The following is a 20,448-nucleotide window of genomic DNA, read 5'->3' as shown; positions in this document are numbered from 1 at the left end:
CGAGGGCACATACTTTGAATAAAATATTTGTTATCATTCTCTTGAAATAAATGTGTTTTTTTCTTGAAAAAATACCGGTTTCATATGTATACACCTGGTATTCTGGCAATGTGTGCGTTCGACAGTCTTAGATTAATGTATATATTATCAGAAATTAAATTTTCATGTTTCCATTTTTTGACTAAACCGTCCATTTCTTTTTTTACTCTATTTAAGGGGCTCCTCAGAACCTTTTCATACATATTTTAATTTTGTAAAAGATCTATAATTTTTTCTTTATAACTTTGCTGCTTCATTACGATGTATGAAAGGATAGATGGGGTAGAGGCCAGAATGTCGGAGCCGTCATGCGAAAAAGAACAAAAAAACACAAGAAAGATAGAGAACTTCAAATGCCAACTCAAGTTTTTGCATCTTTTAAAGTCGAGAATTTCACTCCAAAACACATATAAAATAGCACTTGAATTAAAATTTATGTGTTTTTGGAAAAAAGTAAGAAAAAATTAGATAATATGTTCAGGATTTCAAAAATAAAAATGTTAGATCAGGAAATTATTAGCGAAAATTTGAAAATTAGAAGTCTTACCAAAAGAACTGACAATTTAGAATGTAAAATTTGAGACTCCGCCTCTGAGGAATTCATGAATCGCCTTATTCATTACAATGATAAATCTTTAAAAAAAATTTTAAAACGAACTTAAATTCGCATAAAAAAATAAATGAAAAAATTTAGAAAATGATCAAAAGAAAAGTATACCGTGTGATAAATCCAAATGGATGACTAACCTTTCTGGCACACGAATTCCAGACGAGGTCGTTGAAATGCTAGCTTTAGGAAATAATTTTGCTCTTTCTTACGATCGTAAAAACTTCTCCTCGCATAGTCTCATTACTGAAATTGAAAATAAAATTCGTCTTTTCACACACAAACTTGGTTACTTAAAGGTGACAACTTCACAAAGCTTTATTGTTTCGATACTGTTTAGAAAAGTTTCTGAAACTGTCACATTTCTTAAAGTACATCCAAACTTGGTTATCAATAATACTGATTAAGGGAGCGTTACGGTCGTAATAAAGCAGAAAAGTTATAATGAAAGAATGGTAGATCTTATGCAAGATGAAAAAGTTCATGAAAATGTTATAAGGAAACCTAGAACTAGATTAACAAAGAAGGGATGTTTCAAACTAGAACTGGGAACATGCGAACTTAATTTCTAATAATGTATTCCTAAATGTAAGACCGTCGGACGTACGCATTGCCTGAATATATGGCTTACCTAAAATCCACAAAGAATCGATTTCTCTGAGAACTGATTACCGTGGACATCGATACACCATGAGTCAAAATAGCATTGCTTTTACAAAGTGTAATTCAACCTATTTTAGGTCAAACTAACACATTTATAGAAAATAGTTGGAACTTTATTGAAAAAATTATAAACATCACTATTCTAGATAATTTCATTTTCGTTACTTTGGACACAGTATCGATGTTCACTAACATTTCTAGGAATAAAGCAATAGAATGTATAAAAAACGTTGCTCACAAATCCAATAACGAACATGGCTGACAAAAGAAGCCTGTTTAAAAGCGACAACATTTCTTATGGAACATGCCTATGTACAATTCGAGGATGAAGTTTATAAGATAAAAATCGAGGTACCGATGGCGTCCCCCATTTCTGCAGCTATAGCTAGGCTGATATTAGAAGATATAAAGAAAGAGATCCTGAAGAATCTTTCCTATACCGTACCTCTTTTCTTAAGGTACATAGACGATACTCTCCCCTGTGTATCTGACGAAAAGATGGATGACTTCTTTGTTCCACGAAGAAGACTTAGCTTTCGCCAAAGAAACTTTAATACAAAATGGATATCCAGAAAAATTAATAGCCTTTAAAACGAGTGTTAGACTGTGTGTTATCTTCGATTTTAATAATGATACTAACAATCAACATGAGAATGAAAGTAATGACGTACTGAAAAAAGTGATGATCTTTCTATACGCTGATATTTTCTCCAAAAAAACTAAACACATTTTTGAAGATTCAGAACAAGCCATAGTTTTTTGAACAGGTAATAAACTTCAGAAGTTATATAAACCCAAAAAAGATCCCATAGAAAAAATCCATAAAACACACGTCGTCTCTCAATTAACTTGTAACTAATGTGGATGGCTCTACATAGGTCAAACTCAAAGGAAATTTACAGTTAGAATAAAAAGGCATACAAGAGATTCAAACTACTTTTGTACTAAAAAGCCTTATAAAAACATGCCGTGACTATGTTTCACACTTTTGATAACAACAATCTCATTATTTTGGTCATTGAAAATATAAAACTAAAAGAGAAATTTTTAAGATGATTTATATGATACAGCACAAAAAATCAGTTAATTTGTTTACAGATATCCGAAGCTTGAGCACCTTATATGACAATTTAACTTTTACTGAGTAAGAACAATAAAAAAAATAGTCTGACATAACTAAAGTACACTATTTATTTACATTTGGAATTTAATTTTAGTTGAATTGAGGAAAGAACGTTCTTTGCTATCACATATTCGTCAGTTCCACGTGACTGCAATAACCCACTTCCTCAAAAATATTTTCATCTCAGTACATAACCTCAAACAATTGCATAACCACGCGTCCTTGCGTTGGTCCATGCTTTATTTAACACGAAACTTAGAAAAAAATAATGGATTTCAGAAGAACAATTTAAATACAATTTTCTCATGAACAAATTTTACAAAAATGTTAACAGAAACAAAAATTTGCATAAAAAGCACAATCCGAACAGTTTTCAGTGAGCAGTTGAGTTATGTCCTCTATTGTAAGAATCAAAAGGGAACTTCATTCTCAATTCAAGGTGATATTTCAGAACAATCTTCACACTTTCAGGCTCCTTTATAACTATACCTTGGTAAAATAAAACAAAATATCATAAATAGACCCACTTTCCATTCTAGGCATAAATGTAAACAATTTATAATTTTCAAGTTTTCTCTCACTTTTTAAAAATTTATTTGACATTTTTTTACTTTGGTTCAAAGAGGGTATGTATTGTGTTCTTTCGCTATTTTACACAATCATTCACGATCTAACTTCTGTATCGCTGCTTGTAGAGTCTTGAAGAGGGACTGGTACAAGTTTGAAACGTTGACTAATGAGCTGGACCTAAAGTAAATAAAATTTCTAACCCCTAAGCCGCATATGTTTTTTAATCATATATACAGCATCGGCCACATAAGGTTATCTATATTCAAAGTTTGTTTAATTTCTTTAAAGGTTAAGGATAGACGTAATGTCTGCTTTTTGTTTCTATTATTGATAAAGGCGGTCAAAATTAAACATTCATTGGTTTAAAATTATTTCATAAATATTTTTGAAGAGTTGATCAAGCTTTAATTCATAGAAAGCTAATAACAATCGATAAACGATAATTTAGGAGTTAACAGCTCACGTTCAATTAATTAATGAGTCAAAATCTGATCCACATATTGATTTGAAAGTTGCAGATTTTCTACTCTATAAACAAAAAGCTTAAATTGAGAGATGAAAATATCAAATATTTAACGTTAATTCACAGAAACTCGTAAGTCTCATAATTTGATGAATATGAAAATCTTAAATTGATGAAAGACTGTTAGAATTAGTGAATATGTTAATTATTCTACATTTTCTTACATGAAAATCTTTTAAAAAGAGATTTAAATATTGGAATAGTTTGCTAAAACTTGAAGAATATTTATGCAATTATATTTGTAGAGCGGGAACGCTGGGGCTTAAAGATTTTTCAAACTGAGGTTGAAGTATCTGTTCTCCGTTTTTTGGTTTTTTCTATATCCTTCTTAAATATTTGATAACCAGTAAGCCTAAATCCATAGTCAATAGATTATTTTTACCTTACTGATTTCAATTTTTTATAATAATTACATTTTTACCATCTTATATATTATGTTACTTTATTTTGGAAAATGCTTATTTTTAAATATTAGATGATAACCATTATCTTTTTTCAATCAAAGAAGTTGTCCCGAAAGTCAGATATTTGAAAAAAAAATTTTCTATGATTTCAGGAATCAAAGTACTATAATTGATATCATTTCAAATAAAAAGCATTGCTTTTTATGAAAAGTGTTACAATTTACAAAAATCATTAATTTTAACGTTGTATTTTTGAATTGATTTTCTGCGGCAGTCGCTTCTTACCAATTAAAAAAATGATTGCATTTCAATAAATGACGGCTTATTTTACCCGGGAAAATATTTTATACAACTCTATTGTTTCCAATTTTGAAAATAACTAAATAATCTTTAAATAAAATAATTTTTTTCAACATTTTTTTCTTACCAAAAATTGTTTGAACGATATCAGACATAGAAAAATTTACTTTTAAAATCAGAAACAGTAGAGTTGTAGAGAATGTTTTCCCGGAAAAAATAAGCTGTCATTTATTAAAATCTCATTATTTTTTCAAAATTGGTAAGAAGTGACTGTCAGGAAATATTCAACATCAAAAAACATGGTTAAAATTAATGTTTTTTTTGTATGTGAATATAGACATTTTTCATAAAAAATGTTTTTTATATGAAATGACATCAGTTATAATATTCTTATTCTTAAAATCATAGAAAAACTATTTTTTTTAGATATCTGACTTTTGGCACGACAACTACCTTAAAAAAAGAATTACTTTTATAGTAGATAATTTTATTTTTCGAAACCCTAATTTATTCTTAATGAGTGTACAGGTTTACAAACTTGAAGTATTAATGTGACTGTCTTTCCTTCCATTTGATGAAAATTATCAGTGAAATGCGATTTTGCTACCTTGACTTGAAATTAAGTAGTTGAACATTATTATTGATGCAACTGTGATCATATGTGTTTTTGAATGAATTTTTTATCTGTTTGAAATATAAATATTACATTGGGATGGTTTAAAAGAGACTCTTTTTCGAAAATTATAATGAGCTTATAATTATTCATTGAAAAAATGTGTATTGTTATATATCTCATAAATTTTTTATTGTAACAACTATAATTTTTACAATAACTTAATAAGTATTTCTAAGCACTCGGTTCAAAGTCTTCTGAAGTGGAAACTTTTCTCCAGAGTCACCATAGCAATAATTTCCATCTATAGTCCACATTACGGCTGCACCAAATTCCATTTTCACAGCATAGTCAGACATCATATCGATGGATTTGAAAGAACTAGATATGCTTATAATTATTAAAATATAAAATTAAAAACAAAATGTATTTATGAACTCACTCAGCATCAATATAGGCAATAATTGAATTTTGAGCGTAGATGTTGGCGATTGCTGTTCGTGGTCGTAGAAATGCTTTCAGAGTGTGGATTTTTTGCCTACGAACAAATTCCGTTATATTCTAAAATACAATCACTTTCTTTATTTTTAGTTCTGAGAAGGGAATTTATTAAAGAATCATCAACTTAATCTCAAGAAAGTTTTAAGAATGTTGAGAGTCAAATTTTCAATAATTGATAGATTTGATTCAAGTGTTTATGACAATTTAGACTTGAATTTGAAACTTTAAAAAAATGAACAATATTGTAAATGATGGCTTTCAACGAAACTGACAATGTGAGAGATATTCAGCTGAAACTGTTAAAAAATTAAATTGTTACATAAAAGGGCTTAAAATTTAAACTAATAAACTTTTATGATTGGAAAGAAGCGCTCTAAATTACATAATATCGAATTTAATGAAAAGAAACTATAAATTGTAAAAATTTCAAATTAGGCCCTTTAAAATTTGAACTTGATAAGGTTGAATTTAAATTTAAATAAAATGTTAAAAAAACATCATAGGTATCTTTATCATGTAAAACACTTAATGAATCAATATTTTTAATATTATACGAGTGCAAAGGAAAATTAAGAATGTTCAGCATTCTGATATTTACTTTTGAAATAAAATAAATGCAAATTCAAATGATCATATAAGCATTTAACATTCTTTTGAATTCTTTTTTATTCTACAATCTCAGATGAAGTACTTTAGATCCAATTCAAAGTTTTTCTGCTCTGAAAATGCAGATGTTTTTAATTACAGCTACAAAAATGTTTTTTCAAGAAGTTGATATTATCATTCTTTTTTTTAGAGAGATTAATCAGTATTATTCCTGAATGAAAAATAAAAAGTATAAAGATTTAATTAGGATGTGACGTTCCAGAAAAAAGGGCCAAAGTCAATATCGAGTTCGGTGCAGGTACATAGTCATTTCATTTTCGACATTTTAGACCCAGAACAAACTTTCAAGGTCACGAGATATATGCCAAGGAATTTTTTATGTAGGAGTTTAAAAAAAAAAAACCTTTTTGCAACAGAAGAATCTGAAGCTGACAAGTGCCAGTAGCACAACTGTGACCAAAAGTCCGTATTTTATTATCTTAATTAACAAAAACACGACTGTCTCCAAATCTACGATCGAGAAAGTAGGACCTTTTTTCATACATTTTTCGCATTGTCATTTGTTATAAAATTGTAGATAGGATTAAATAATTTTCAGTAATTTAGTAATTTGTCTTTGATCCTGGAAGAAAATGCAGTACTTACTCGAAGTTAGGTTTTCTTTTCTCACACGCATGGCTCAACTTTCCCATAGAAATTGGGGTTTTTAGGTGTTTTTTTTTTCAAAATTGGTTGAAGAGTTTGAATCGCTCGAAGTCTATATCTAAATATGGTAAAAGAATTTCAACAGAAGGATTTGCAATGAGTGCAACAAAACTGTACAACAAATGAGTGTAAAGAGACAGCTGATAATGTCCCCTATTTCTAATGGGTGTCCAGGATTATCATCCTCCAAGCTTATAGTATAGTAACATCGATTTTTTTCTGTAAAACAGTAGTTGTAGATTAAGCAAAGAAGATGACATTATTTATTTTTATTTAAAAAAGTTAGAATTTCCAGTCATCTATTCCAAAATACACTGTAAAATCTAGGGTTCCATGTAAGAGTTCATTCAGTATTTAAATAGTTCGCGCAATAAAACAATTGCACTTCAGTTTGATCCGACCCGAGAATCTAATAAAATTTATTTAATTTTTTGATTGTGATAGGCTCGGAATGATAGACATCTCTCAACAGCTAAGTCTGATCAAAGAAATGATCAAATATCAAGTTTAGGAACCCACGTAACCATAACGCGTAATGTCTTCGTCGTGCACACTTCAACTGTTATATTGTTTTGACTTTCAAGTTTCAGATTTTCTCAATACAGAATATGCTTCGAAATTTTGTAATCTTGAAATTTCAAAAATCAAAAAAATTTTTAATTTCAAAAATGATATAGTCCAGAAACTTAAAATCTCACAAGTTCATTTCTGAATCTGTACTAACCTGCCTGTAGTATATTGCATGGCGAGGGTTGTTTGATAAACGTTTGCTAAATTTGCTAAACAATTGCAATTTTCTATGGATAATAAGGAAAATATACAAATGGAAAAATTTTGAAAATAAAAAATCGTGCAAAAGTAGCTTACGAAGATCATGAATATGTATAGTGAATTTCGAGTTCATTGATCCATTGATTTTTAAATTTATGAAAAATCATCATTTCGCTTCAGTTGTTCAATTAATCCCAAATGGAAAAATTGCTTGCCAGTCTTAAATCAGGCTAAAGCAACTACAGCTTTTCTCAAGCTTGTCTATTTGCGAAATACTATTCTGGCGCTACACTGGTACTGTGTAGTTTTGCTGCGTGTTTGATTCAAAACTTTTTGCTGTCTAGAATCATGGTTTGGGCTTAAACAAAAATTACAGAATTGAATCTAAGTAATAATAATTTTTGAATAAAGATTGACCAAATTACAATAAATAATTGCATAAATGCTCAAGTAATATTGAAATGTACACTATTACATAATTAATACCATAAATCATAATTATTGAAGATGATTGAAATCTTAATACTTGAACTGTATTATTAACGATTTTTTTAAAAAGTATGTGTAATCTTCTAAAGACACACTGCCTCGTCAGTTGGACCCATAAAAAATGTTTGGATGAAAGAATTGGTTAAAGAAATTTTAAAAGTAGGCAGTCTTTTCGGCTAATCAGTCATCGTTGAGACGCGTTTTCTCCGTGATCGAAAAAGAGGTGTGTTTACAGAGGGTTAAAAACATTATCTTTCAAATTAATTATATAGTAAAGTCACAATAAATTTATATTAAATTCAAAATGATTAAAATATGTATACTGCTACGTATAATATTAAAAATATTCCAGAAAATCAAATTTTTACATGAATGATTTATTGCATTTATTTTAATTATTTATCGATTGTCTAAATGATAATTGAGCCCAGCATATTAATTATTTAAAAAAATAATTATTTCGTAGCCTATCGCCATTAAAACCATACAAGCTTCACTATTTTTTTAATTTTCTATTAGTTTTTTACACCTTGCATCTTTTGTCGTGAAATTAATTTTTTTAATTTTTGTTCAATATTTTACGATTAGAACAAAGACTACGCATTCCGTCAAAAAACGATAACAGAAAAATGTATAGACTTTTTCGTTAAACGTACAATTTTTATGTATTAATTTTTCTTCGTACCTTGCATTCTTTTTCCAAAAATTTAATCTTTTATTTTTAATGTTACTTTTCACAAGTAAAACAAAAATTAGGCATTATAAATATTAAAAAGTAATTCTTTAAAAATGTGTAGCTCCTTGTTAGGAGAACAACTTTTCTCAATTTATTTTTTTCTTAGCTTGTACCATTGTCCAAAAATTTAATTTTTTAATTTTAATTATTAATCTTTACGAGTAAAATCAAAATTACACATCTTTTATGAGTAAATAATTTGTTGGCAAAAATTTTTTTTCTTATCTGGCAAAGTTTTACCGCCAAATTGAAATTTTGTTAGATATTATGTATTGCGACGTCAAAAAATTAATTTTAGATTTTTCAAGAACACTGAAAAAGTGTTTATGATAATCTTGCAGAGTTTTAAAAAACCAACGATTCTCTTCTCTTGTCTTTATTTCATCTAGTGCGTTGTAAGGATTCAAATTTTCATGTTGGTTTTCTTCTTTTATTCTGAAAGTGCTATAAATTCGATCATTTTTATTACATCGAAAAGCGTCATGAATAATAAATTGTTGAACTTCCCAAGTACTACAAATAACCCTATTTAAAAATTTTTTATCTTGAACCACATAGTGTAAAAAATGTTTAAAATGCCTTAACTTTTTTCGATCAAACCTAATATAAAAGTTTTCTCGCGGTGATAGACGAATAACGTAGTTTTCTCAACAACAAAAATATGAAGGGGGTAAACCACCCCTGTATATATTTAAGGTTGTGCTAAAAATGTTTGAATTCACAGGACAAAATTTAAAAAATATATATTGCACTGAACACAAAAATAAAGTTGACATGTTTTACCAAGAAAGTATAAAAAAAATAAAAATTAATGGGGGTAGCCACCGCTAAGAGTTTCTATATTGTGTCTTTGATAATATATACTTTCCATGCACAAAACTAAATAGGAAATTAGTTTCATAACCAAGGAAGTAAAAGAGAGTCCATCCAACATGAATAAAACAATTACGCGGGGGTAAACCATCCCTACATGTTTTTAAATGAGCTGAAAGTCGCTAAATTTATAGGAAAATTTAAAAAATATATATATTTTGCATTTGCGACAAAAATAAGTTTGTGTTCGATCAATTTTTTTTTAATTATTAACAGTAGCTACCCCTAAACACTTTTTCTGTGTCTATGATAATATATACTTCCCATGCACAAAGAACATTTTAGAAATAGTTTTAGAACGATGGAAGTAAAATAGAGTGAATCCAAAACATAAATAAAAAAAAATTACGCGGGGGTAAATCACCCCACATATTTTTAAATGTGCCGAAAATTGCTGAATGCATAGGAAAGGAATTTAAAAAATATATATTTTGCACTAGAAAAAAAAAGTTGGCGTGTTTTGCAAATTTTTGTTTTTGATTTATAGGAATAGCTACCGCTAAATACTTATTATTTGTTTTCTATGATAATATATACTTTCCATACACAAAGACAATTGGAAAAATGTTTAAAACGAAGGATGTAAAATGGAGTCTATCCAACATGAAAAAAATTACTCATAGGTAAACTAGCCCGAATTATGTATATAATTGCAAAATAAGTCTGAACTCGAGCAAAAAAATTCGAAGAAAATACGTGTCCCACAAAAAAAGAGGATGAAGCTATTTATGTATTTGTAAAGAAAAAAACAGCATCGAAGAGTGAAACTAACCCTACATCGTTTCACATCATTAACCTTTGTAATTAAATATTGTGCGCATTAATATCAAATATTCTTTAATTTTAAGATATGCGATCTGTTGTAAATGAATCATCTTGCTATTTTCGCATGATAGAATTTATTACAGAATGTGCAATAATAGAATATCTGACAACGAATATTGAATCTTTCATGTCGTTCCTGTTGGAATCATTTATAAATTTAGAATTTTATCAAGTTGTATATTATCACCTTCACTTAATATTTTCACAGGCAGGACTGATTATTCGTTGTCAGCTGTTCTATTATTCTACATTTTGTGGTGAATTTTATCTTTACCAAAAGACAAGGTGATTTTGCACGCAAATTCTAATATTATTCGAACAGCAGCAACAGGAAAAGCTCAACATTTAGATGTATTTCGGTTTAGACTTTGGAAATTTATGTACAGTGTGGACATGATTTTGACTCGCAAAATAAACTTATACCATAAAGGTTGTAGATGGGCGTACAATCTAAACAATAAATAATACAAACTACAAAATAGCTGGAACTTTAATTGACAAAGGTAATGCACACGGTAAATGTAAAGTTCAAGTTTCCGGCACGGAATGAAGACTGGGCGTTTGGAATGCTAGGGGGGTTTAGGATCGCATGGTAAAAGATTTACAAGAAAATATGCTCGTAAGGAAACTAGATATTTTACTTGTGCCTAAAACAAAGAAAAAGGGATGCGAAAGTAGTGTCATAGAAAACGGTGTGTTGAAAGGCGGGTGTGAAATATGGTCAGGAGTAGATAGTGAGTCACATGGTAGGCAAGGAGTAGATCTGATTTTAAATAGAAGAACGAAGCAGCATATAGGAGATCATGACTTTGTATCTTTCAGACTGCTGTGTGCTAGAATGAAAGTATAGAAATCAGAAGATTATTGATCATAACATGCTACGAGCCGATTGATAGTGATGCCAGAGAAGTAAAAGATGCCTTCTGGGACACTTCAAATGCGGATTCAAGAACAAACTATAACCGAGATAAATTAATTGGCTTGTGCTTAAAAAGGAGAAAAAAAAGAACCAAGAAAACAAAACAAACGCGAGTCCAAATTAAGAATCTACAGGAACTGTATGTGCAAATAGATATCCAAAATAAGATAATTAAACGCATAGATAGGGCAACATGGGATGGGTTATCGTCATTGGATGTGCGATCGAATTGTGTGTTATTGCGGTATAGGAAGAATGTCTGGTGATTCATGGTGGAATGATGAAATTAAGGCTGCGCAAAAATCAAAGACAAAAGCGTATAGGAGAAATCTGAACATCGCAGAACTTGGCGATGAGCAAAGATATACGGGTATAAATGATAATAGGGACAAAAAGAGGACAGTAAAACGATTAATTAATTAAGGAAAGTAAAGATACCATTAGGGCAGAAAAGTGAGAAGAAAAGGCAAAACCATTTTGAAGAAACCAAGAAGCTGCTTTATAAAAAAATTAGGGGAAATAGAAGTACAGAATTTGTCAACATAAGAAGACAATACGTGATGGAAGAAGTCCCAGATGATTGAAAAAAACCGATTATCGTACCAATATATAAAAGAAAAGGAAGATTAAGGCTTATTCTAAAAAGTTCATGTACGGATAAAATATTTAGCTTAAGGAAAATCACAGAAAAAAGTTTGAGATCAGCAAAAAAGTTTTTTGTGCATTTTTTGACCTAGAAAAAGCTGTTGACAAGGTAGATAGAAGTAAGCTGTGGAATGTGCTGGAAGAGTACGGAGTCAATGGACGTATCGAAACGAGTGTAAGAGTAAATGGGAAATTGAGTAAGTGTTTTGATATTATTCAAGGAGTTAGGCAAGGATGTGTTATGTTTTCATGGTTATTCATATTATTCATGGACAATGGCAGACTTGCAAAGAATGTTAAATAAACTGAATGCAAGCATGTAGAGCATGGGCTACAAAATTAATGCAAATGAAACAAAAAACTATGGTGTTTGAAGGAAAGAGTGAGAAAGCAATATGCAATATCGTATTAAATGATGAGGAATTGAACAAGTTGATAAGTTCGTATAATTTGGTAGCTTGCTTACTAGGGACGGGAAGATATGTGAGGAGTTAGATAGACGTATAAATGAAGGTCCTATATAAACGGGAGCACTGATCAGAAGTGTAAATGTATCAAATAAATCTAAAATGGCAATATATGATTCCATATTTGTACCGACTGCGCTATATGGTAGCGAGACATGGACCTATCAAGCAAAAAATAAGAGTAACATGCATGAAAACGCTGATGGACAAAGTGAGTAACGAGATAATTCTCAAAAAATGTTGTGTAGAAGATATTCCAGTAGACATATGGGAAAGAAATCGGTTAAGATGGTTCGGGCATGTTGGGAGAATGCCCAATGAACGACTAAGGAAACAAATGTATTAAGATGCAGTAAATGGCAGCGTGCCCAGAGGCAGGCCGCACAAGAATGGTTAGAATGTGTGATTGAGACTTTAGTTAGAAGAAATATAAGAACCAACAGAAACACGAGAGCGTACATGAATAAATGCATGCAGGTAAAAAAGCTGGAGAATTATGAGAGGACAGAAAAGTAAGGCGACAAATAGTACATAAAAAGAGTGCCAGTAGAGTAAATAACGCCTGAAACAAAAGACCTTGGATACTACTGGACCCAAGTGGGGAACCATAAATGACGATGTTGTGAGGATCCTAACTTGGGATGATTGCTAGAGAGATTGATCAGCAGCCTTGGTCGGAGCAGTGTTGCAAAACCTCATGCCAAATAGTCTGACAACGAAGAGGAGAGGGACTAAGTAGAACACAAAAACAAATCAATGAAAAATGGAGAATATAATACAGATTTTGAAACGCTTGTTGCTTCCTGAGGATCGTCGAGGCACACCTGAAGCCCCGCTGGGGGCCACAACATGCGGGAAGGTGGCCATGGTGAGCTGCGAGATGGTCAGGCAGATCTCACTAATCAAACAGCTGGCCAGCAAGAAACACCAAACACCTCGACAGAAATACCGTGGGAGAGCATCAGTTCGGATACCACACTGAAAGAGGAATTGGTGCGTCTTAATTACGAAAGTGCGAAATTTGAAACAAAAATGGAAAAAGGATATAATTTAAGAACAAAATTTTCTGCAAAGTATCCTAATATACGAAAAGTCGTACTAAGAGATCTTATCGCTAAGGTGAAGTACATCAGGACTAATTTACATGTTACAGAAGACCGAGCAATGGAGATTAAACAACAGGTTGATTTGGCGTGGACAAACGACGGCAATGAACATCAGTTAGAAAAAGCTGCGTCAAACGGTCAAGCAGGAGAAATGTATGTTCTTTCTCAACCTATTGATGATCCAACACCACCATATCCTCCAGAGGTGGATGACCTTATATAACCAGACGCAGAATCAGAGTTTCAGCAACCAAAAAAGCGACAAAAATGAACATATCATATGAACAGAGATGTTATGCGTCTTTATTTTTTGGCAGAGAAATGTGGGCAAAGTGTGAGGAGAGAACATCATAGACTTTTCTTACTTAAATACCCAGAGCTAGCCACAAAACTAATGAGCAGAATCTGGCAGATCAAAAACGCTCAATATCTGTAAACAGACTGTTTTCGGCTGTTGAAATAGCTGTTATCAAAATGGAAGTGGAACGGCAGCTTCCTATTAATGAGCTCGCCTTGGAAGATGTGGATCACGAAGATTTGATTGATACTGAAGGCATAGGTGCTAGGGTTAATGAACATCATGCACCGGATCCATTAGAGCCACATCCGGATATTACTAACGATGATGTGGATAGGGAAATCTCAGGAAAACTACAGCACCTGGAAAGCAATTTTGGTCATACTTTACTAGAGTTCAGATATGTAGAACCAAGGCTAAGGCATTCTCTGCCCAAAATGAACGTCACAAATGATCTGCGTGCACTAATAGCACATCTGGACAGCAATGTTTTAACTACGTCTTCGAACGTAGCAATATAAATAAGGAAATAGAACCAGAAATCCGATGAACCATGTTACTAAAATCATCCACCTTCGGCACATCGAGACATTAACACCAGCAATATTGGATGAAATTTTAGAATCTCAACGAGAGAGACTTAATGTTCCTACTGCCAGACTGCGTCGTTACAAGAAAAGGAATGCACGAAGGCAACAAAATCGAAACTTTCAGATAGATGAAAGAAGGTTCTATCGTGTACTGAGAGTAAAGCTAAATAACCACCAAGGCACCGAAGTCCCTCAATTAGAAGATGTGACTAACTACTGGTGGGGTGTTTGGGGAAAAATGAACAGATTCAATTTGGTCACTACGTTGTTCAAACTGGAGGAAACAAGGGCAAGCAATAGCCCTGAAATGCATCTGACAAACATCACAACTTTAGATGCTTGAGCGGTCTTGAAAGTGGCAAATAAATGGAAGGCTCCAGGTCAGGACATGGTGCACAACTTGTGGTACAAGTACCTGACGAGTGCGCATTTTGCGTTAGCAAGGTGTTTTTAGAAGATCATTGAACACCCAGATCTGATGCCAGGTTTTATGCACCAAGGTAATACGTATATGATACACAAAAAAAACAGACGCTCAAAATCCATCAGATTTTCGGCCGATAGCCTGTCTTCCAACAATTCATAAATGTCTTACAGCTATCAATGCAGATAAGGTATATTCTCATTGCGACGAGAATGCGATTCTTACAGAAGAACAAAAAGGATGTCGTAGAAACGTACGAGGCTATAAAGATCTAGTCACTATAGATGCTATTGCCATGACCCAAGCTCATAAGCATCAAAGGAAGTTACACATAGCATACATGACTACTAGCAACCGTTTGTGTCGCTCTCGTTACATAAATCTTCAAGGGATGTTAAAGCAATCCAAAAAAAATTGTTTCAAGCACTTTTCCCGCTAGATTATTTTTCAGACGTTTATATTTAATTGATCTCCGATCCCAATACGATAAGTGAGAAATCTTCTTTCTAAAAAAAGTCGGCATTTAGCTTTTATCTTTAAGGGGTGTTAAAACAAACCCTGAAATAATTTCAAACACTTTTGACGATAGGTTACTTTTCCCTCGTTTATTTTTAATTTATTTTCGATCACAGTACTATAATAAAAAAATCTCTCCTATTTTTGGTTTTTGGGAAATATCGATTTTATTACTTGAATATCTAAGTGATGTTAAAACAACCTTTGAAATAAATATAAACACTTTCGTTGATAAGATATGGTTCCCACGTAAATTTAGAATAAATTTTCAACCCGATTTGTACACTAACAAAATCTCCCTTGCTTTTTGATTATACTATTAGGGTCGGAAATCGATTTAAAATAAACTTGGCACACATATTCTAGCGGGAGAAGTGTTGAAAATTGTTTTGAGGGTTGTTTTATCATTTTTTAACGATCTAAGCCAGGAAATTAACATTTCCCAAAACCAAAAATCGCGGGAGAATTTCTAATTATGCGATTAAGATCTGAAGTAAATTCAACACAAAAGTAAAACAAAAATATTCTGGCGGGAAAAATGTTTGAAATTACTGTAAGGGTCCTTTTAGCATGCTTTAAACATTAATTTAAGAAACAGACATTACCTAAGAACCAAAGGCGATATTCTCATTTTACTATTGTCGTCAGAAATCATTAAAACTAAACGTGGAAAACATATCTTCGCAGTAAAAGTGTTTCAATTTATTTTAGCCGTTAGTTTAAAATCTCATAAAGATGTAGGAAAGAAAATCGACATATAGTGAAAACCAACACAACAGGAGATTTTTTAAATACTTGAGTGGATTCGGATATTAATTCACAATAAATTCTGAGAAAAAAATCATTATAGGAAGTGCTTACATTTATTTCAAGGGTTGTTTAAAAATCTCCTAAAGATTCCATCAAGAAAGACGACACATCCCAACAATAAAAAACACTGAAGATTTTTGGATTATACAATTAATTAAACTTATTTAAAGGATTGATTTAAAATCATTGGGTAAAAACGTAAAGGTCTACATTAAATCTACTCAAGATTTTCAAAATATTTATTAAAATAATGTTGTCAATTACCAAATTGCTGTGTGTATATGAAGACCAGAGTAGAGTTTTTTTGAAAAGTGAATAGAGTAAGTTGAAATTTATCAGTTGTCTAAATAATGCAAGTGTTTTTATATCGATCTGTAAACTTGCAAAAACTATTTGTTCGTGAAGGTGACGAAATACGATTCAACGTATACATAAATATATATACTCGTATATTCACGAGTTTTGCAATGTAGCCTTTATATGGCTTCAATCAAGCAGAAGCTGTGGCACAATCATAATTAATTAAACACTTCTATTCGTCAAGTTTTACATTTGCATAAGCTTCCTCTAATTAATATTAATCCTGAATAAACTCATATATTTTCGCGGAACAAATTGTAGCTTTCCACTATCAAATTTGAAGACATTTTCTGCCAATTAGATAGTAGAATTTCACTAGAAATTAGTGAAATTACACTTTTTTATATTTATATAGTGCATTAAAACTAACTTTTATTTGAATGAGAATTAATTATTCTGATTTAAAAAATAAGAATAAATAAATTATTGCTCAAACTTTACATACGTTTTATCTGGACCTATCAAAGATTACTGTTAACTTTACAGACTCCTTGAATTCAAATTTTCAATTTAGGATAAAAGAGTTAAAAACTTACTAAAAACTCATTTCAATTCACAAAATCAAAATTCTTCATTAAAAAAAATATTGTTTCCATGATTTTAAAAAGAATTTCGTAGAGAGTCCAGCTTTTCAGGATGAATTTGAAATCTACTCATTAATTATAATTGATAAATATCAAAAGTCTCATAAAATAGAATTCAAGCGACATGACATGAAATATTTTGATGTTTGCAAACTAATAATTTATATAGTAGGTGGAATATAAAATTGCTTGTTTTCTTTCAAGTTCGAGGAGCGTGAAGAAAGATAAATAGAGATTTTAGTTGAAAAGAGTTTTATGAGTGGGTATTTAATGTACAAAGACAATATTTCGACAACTTTCTAAAAAAAATCATTTTTTAAGATTCTTCATTTTAACTTGAAAATTCTAGTATTTTTATAGAAATTCGTTTTTTTGTAATTGCTAAAAAGTAACGTTTTAAATTATTGACAAAATAATTATTCTTGTTTGAAAAAACATCCATAAACTATTCTATCCTTTTCAAATCATCCTTGTAAATTTCTCAAATATAATGGAAGGAACTTTTAAGGTTGGGCCCGATGTTAAGGGATTCTCAACGGTGTGTGTCTGGAGTCGACCTTTAAATTTTCTTAAGGTTCAAAGTCCGGACCCGGACCTTAGCATTCAGTAAGGTTCGGTTTCGGGCAAGGACATATACGAATTGGAAGGGCCCGGTTACCATCTGGATCCTTCAGAGTTAAAAAGGTCTTGGTTCGGACTCGCACCCCTAAATAATTTTAAGGGTACAGCCCGGACCCGGACATTTGAGTAACCCTACAAACCATAGTGCAATCTAAAAGGTTTCGGTCCCTGGTCACTTCATGTATTTTTTATGTTTTTGTAAGATTGAAGTTTCGATCAACTGAAAAAATGTAACAATGCACCCTCTGAATCATTTTAGTTAGCTGTCTTGGATCATTTATCAAACTGAAGCTAGTAATCTAAACAAGACGAAAACTGGTACTAAAATAGACTATTTGTGAGATCATATTAGAACGTTTAAGAAGGATCCCGGGTTTAAAAGAATGTCTAGTTTTTCTTTGTCATAATAAATTTTTTTTGAGATGTAATTAATATAAAATTATGTATCACTTACTCTTACACTGTTTAGCATGCAGTTTACTATCTGAAGCAGAACCTATGCATAATCGAGGAAATAACTTATACATCTGCAAAAAATAAAACCAAAACATTACATCAAAGTTAAAATTAAAAAATTATTAGTATCAGAAATATAGGATAATGGAAAGGCGATTAGTAGTCTTAATCCGTTGACAGCGTACGAAGTACGTTGCGTAACAAACAAAAAATGGCCAAGAGTACGTTTGACGCAATATATGTCACGTGCAATAAATAGATTTATACTATTTCGATTATCATGAAAATAGTACACAAAGGTTTTTGGATTTCTTAAATGAATATGGTATCAAAAATCCAAAATTCAAAATGGTGGATCGAAATTATGCAAAATTGGCGGATTTTTATGAAACTTGGAGTGATAAAGTTTTTTGGGTCCCTAAATCCGAATCTGTTATCTGAATTCGAAAATTTCCAAATGTTCCAAAGCATATGGCGAATAAAAATATTGGATTAGCAATTTTAAAAATTCTAATTTTGACCTTAAATTTTGTCCGTTTAATTAAATCAATCTAGTACGACGACCTACATATTTTGGGACCACTTTGTTTACTACTAAATTCCTTGTTTTCCTGGATTAACAATCGGCGATGGAAGTTTTAACAAATTTTTAAACTTAAGGGCATGTTATGAATGGTTGACGTGACCAGATTCCTACCTTATCAACATTTTTTTTATAATCTATTCTCACACAAAGTGCCACATCGTGTTGAAAATTTGGGATACTAAATAAAAATTACTAGGAAAGATGGGTTTGGTCCTACATTTTTATAATTATGAAAGTTTTATTTGTTAATAATTCTTTTTGCGTTTATCATAATTATTTAAATTTAGGACCAGACCCACCTTTCTGAGTGCTTCTTATTTGTTATTCTAAATTTTCAACTCGATGTGGCGCTTCTTGTGAAAATAAGTCAGAAAATAAAAAAAGTGTCGGTAAGATAGGAATCTGGTTACATGACCCACTTGGCAGATGGCCTTAATAAAAATATTATTCTTGACGTTATCCTGTCTGTTTATATAATCTTAATTTTTGAAATTTGTTGCTGAAAATAATCTTAGTGTAATTAATGGTATTGATACTAATAAAACGTACCTCTAATTTTGTTAAGCTTCCCTGAAAATTTTTGAGATAAAACAACACTGGTTTAACGTGCAAGCCTTCATTCTCTCCTTTACTTTAACGAAAACACGTAACATATGTACGACGATATCATTATCAATGTTTTACATCACAAGTAAATATTGCCGTAGGTAGGAAATAATACAAGACCCTTAACGTAAATGTTAGTTTTTTCTTCAATATAATTCTTACTTTCGTATTCACAAAAAAATCTGTTTATTCGGCGGAGTAGTGCGCGAGCGGGAGCCCAACGTGTGCAGTGACAACAAGGACCATGTGATATTGTAGTGAGCGCTGTTCAACCCGTCGCTAGGCCCCACCTCTTTGTTCGCATCAGGGCCGCTTCACAATGAAAGTCGGAAGCATCGACGCAGTCACGCTTACGGACTGCAACTTTTTCAATTGCGCATGTGCCGAAAAGCGCGGGTCTATTTGAGATTACAAAGTCTAAAATTATGATATTAAATTAATATTTAATTATTCAAAGAAATGAGCTATTTCTCGGATTCAATTTAATTAGTTTTTTAAAGTGAAAATTTAAAAAAAAAATTATATTTATTATTATAGATAGTATTTATTGATGTCAAATAGACCCGTGCTTTATATTAGGATCAGCAATTTTTACCTTCATGTAATTTTATACAGATTTTATAATAAAAATTTTTACAGCAATTTGCATTCGAAATATTTAATTAACTAATTTACTTTTTAATTTATTTGTACAGATAGTAAAAAATATATTAAAACTTATTCCTTAATTAAAATAAAATATGTTTATAATTTAATTGCTGATCAATTTAATATTTTTTTACGATTTTTTTAGATCGATTTTTTAGATCTAATCTTGAAAAATCTATTCATTTGTTATCGATTTTTAAGGCAATCAATTTTCATGATTCGATATAGAATCACTCCAGAAATCGATTCTTCTGAAATAATCTAATGACTCTACTAAACTTTTCAATGTCATTTTGGACTGGCCCGTTGTGCCACTTTTGTGCCATCCGTGCAATTGAAACTATGAACTTATATTGGATAATATACACTAGAGGGCCTCAAAAATACTTTTTTATAGGACGAGAAATAATTTTGTATGGTTTAGGAAAATTTGACAGGAAAGCAATTTATTGTATTACACATAT

General features: G+C 31.1%; 2 protein-coding genes across 3 annotated transcripts in view; both read right to left on the bottom strand.

Annotated features, from left to right (window-relative positions):
* The window catches only part of LOC117181131 (chitinase-like protein 4), a 60,943-nt gene that overhangs the window by 18,415 nt on the left and 22,080 nt on the right, over positions 1–20,448 (bottom strand). The gene's annotated exons all lie outside the window — the stretch shown is intronic.
* On the bottom strand, positions 4,991–19,581 carry LOC117181745. Of its 2 annotated transcripts, none has more exons than XM_033374709.1 (5): positions 19,280–19,581; positions 18,143–18,215; positions 6,595–6,873; positions 5,285–5,380; positions 4,991–5,232 (listed from the first exon to the last, which is right to left on the bottom strand). In XM_033374709.1, the coding sequence occupies exons 3-5, from the start codon at positions 6,639–6,641 to the stop codon at positions 5,064–5,066; spliced, it is 312 nt and encodes a 103-aa protein (XP_033230600.1). In that variant the 5' UTR covers positions 6,642–6,873; positions 18,143–18,215; positions 19,280–19,581; the 3' UTR covers positions 4,991–5,063. The 2 variants fall into 2 exon arrangements, with proteins under 2 accessions (XP_033230600.1, XP_033230601.1); XM_033374710.1 differs by having other exon boundaries at positions 4,991–5,223.

The sequence above is a fragment of the Belonocnema kinseyi genome, chromosome 10 (genome assembly GCF_010883055.1).
Source record: "Belonocnema kinseyi isolate 2016_QV_RU_SX_M_011 chromosome 10, B_treatae_v1, whole genome shotgun sequence".
NCBI classification, from domain to species: Eukaryota; Metazoa; Arthropoda; class Insecta; order Hymenoptera; family Cynipidae; genus Belonocnema; species Belonocnema kinseyi.
The sequence above is the reverse complement of the archived record's forward strand: the minus strand, read 5'-3'. Positions and strand labels throughout refer to the sequence as shown.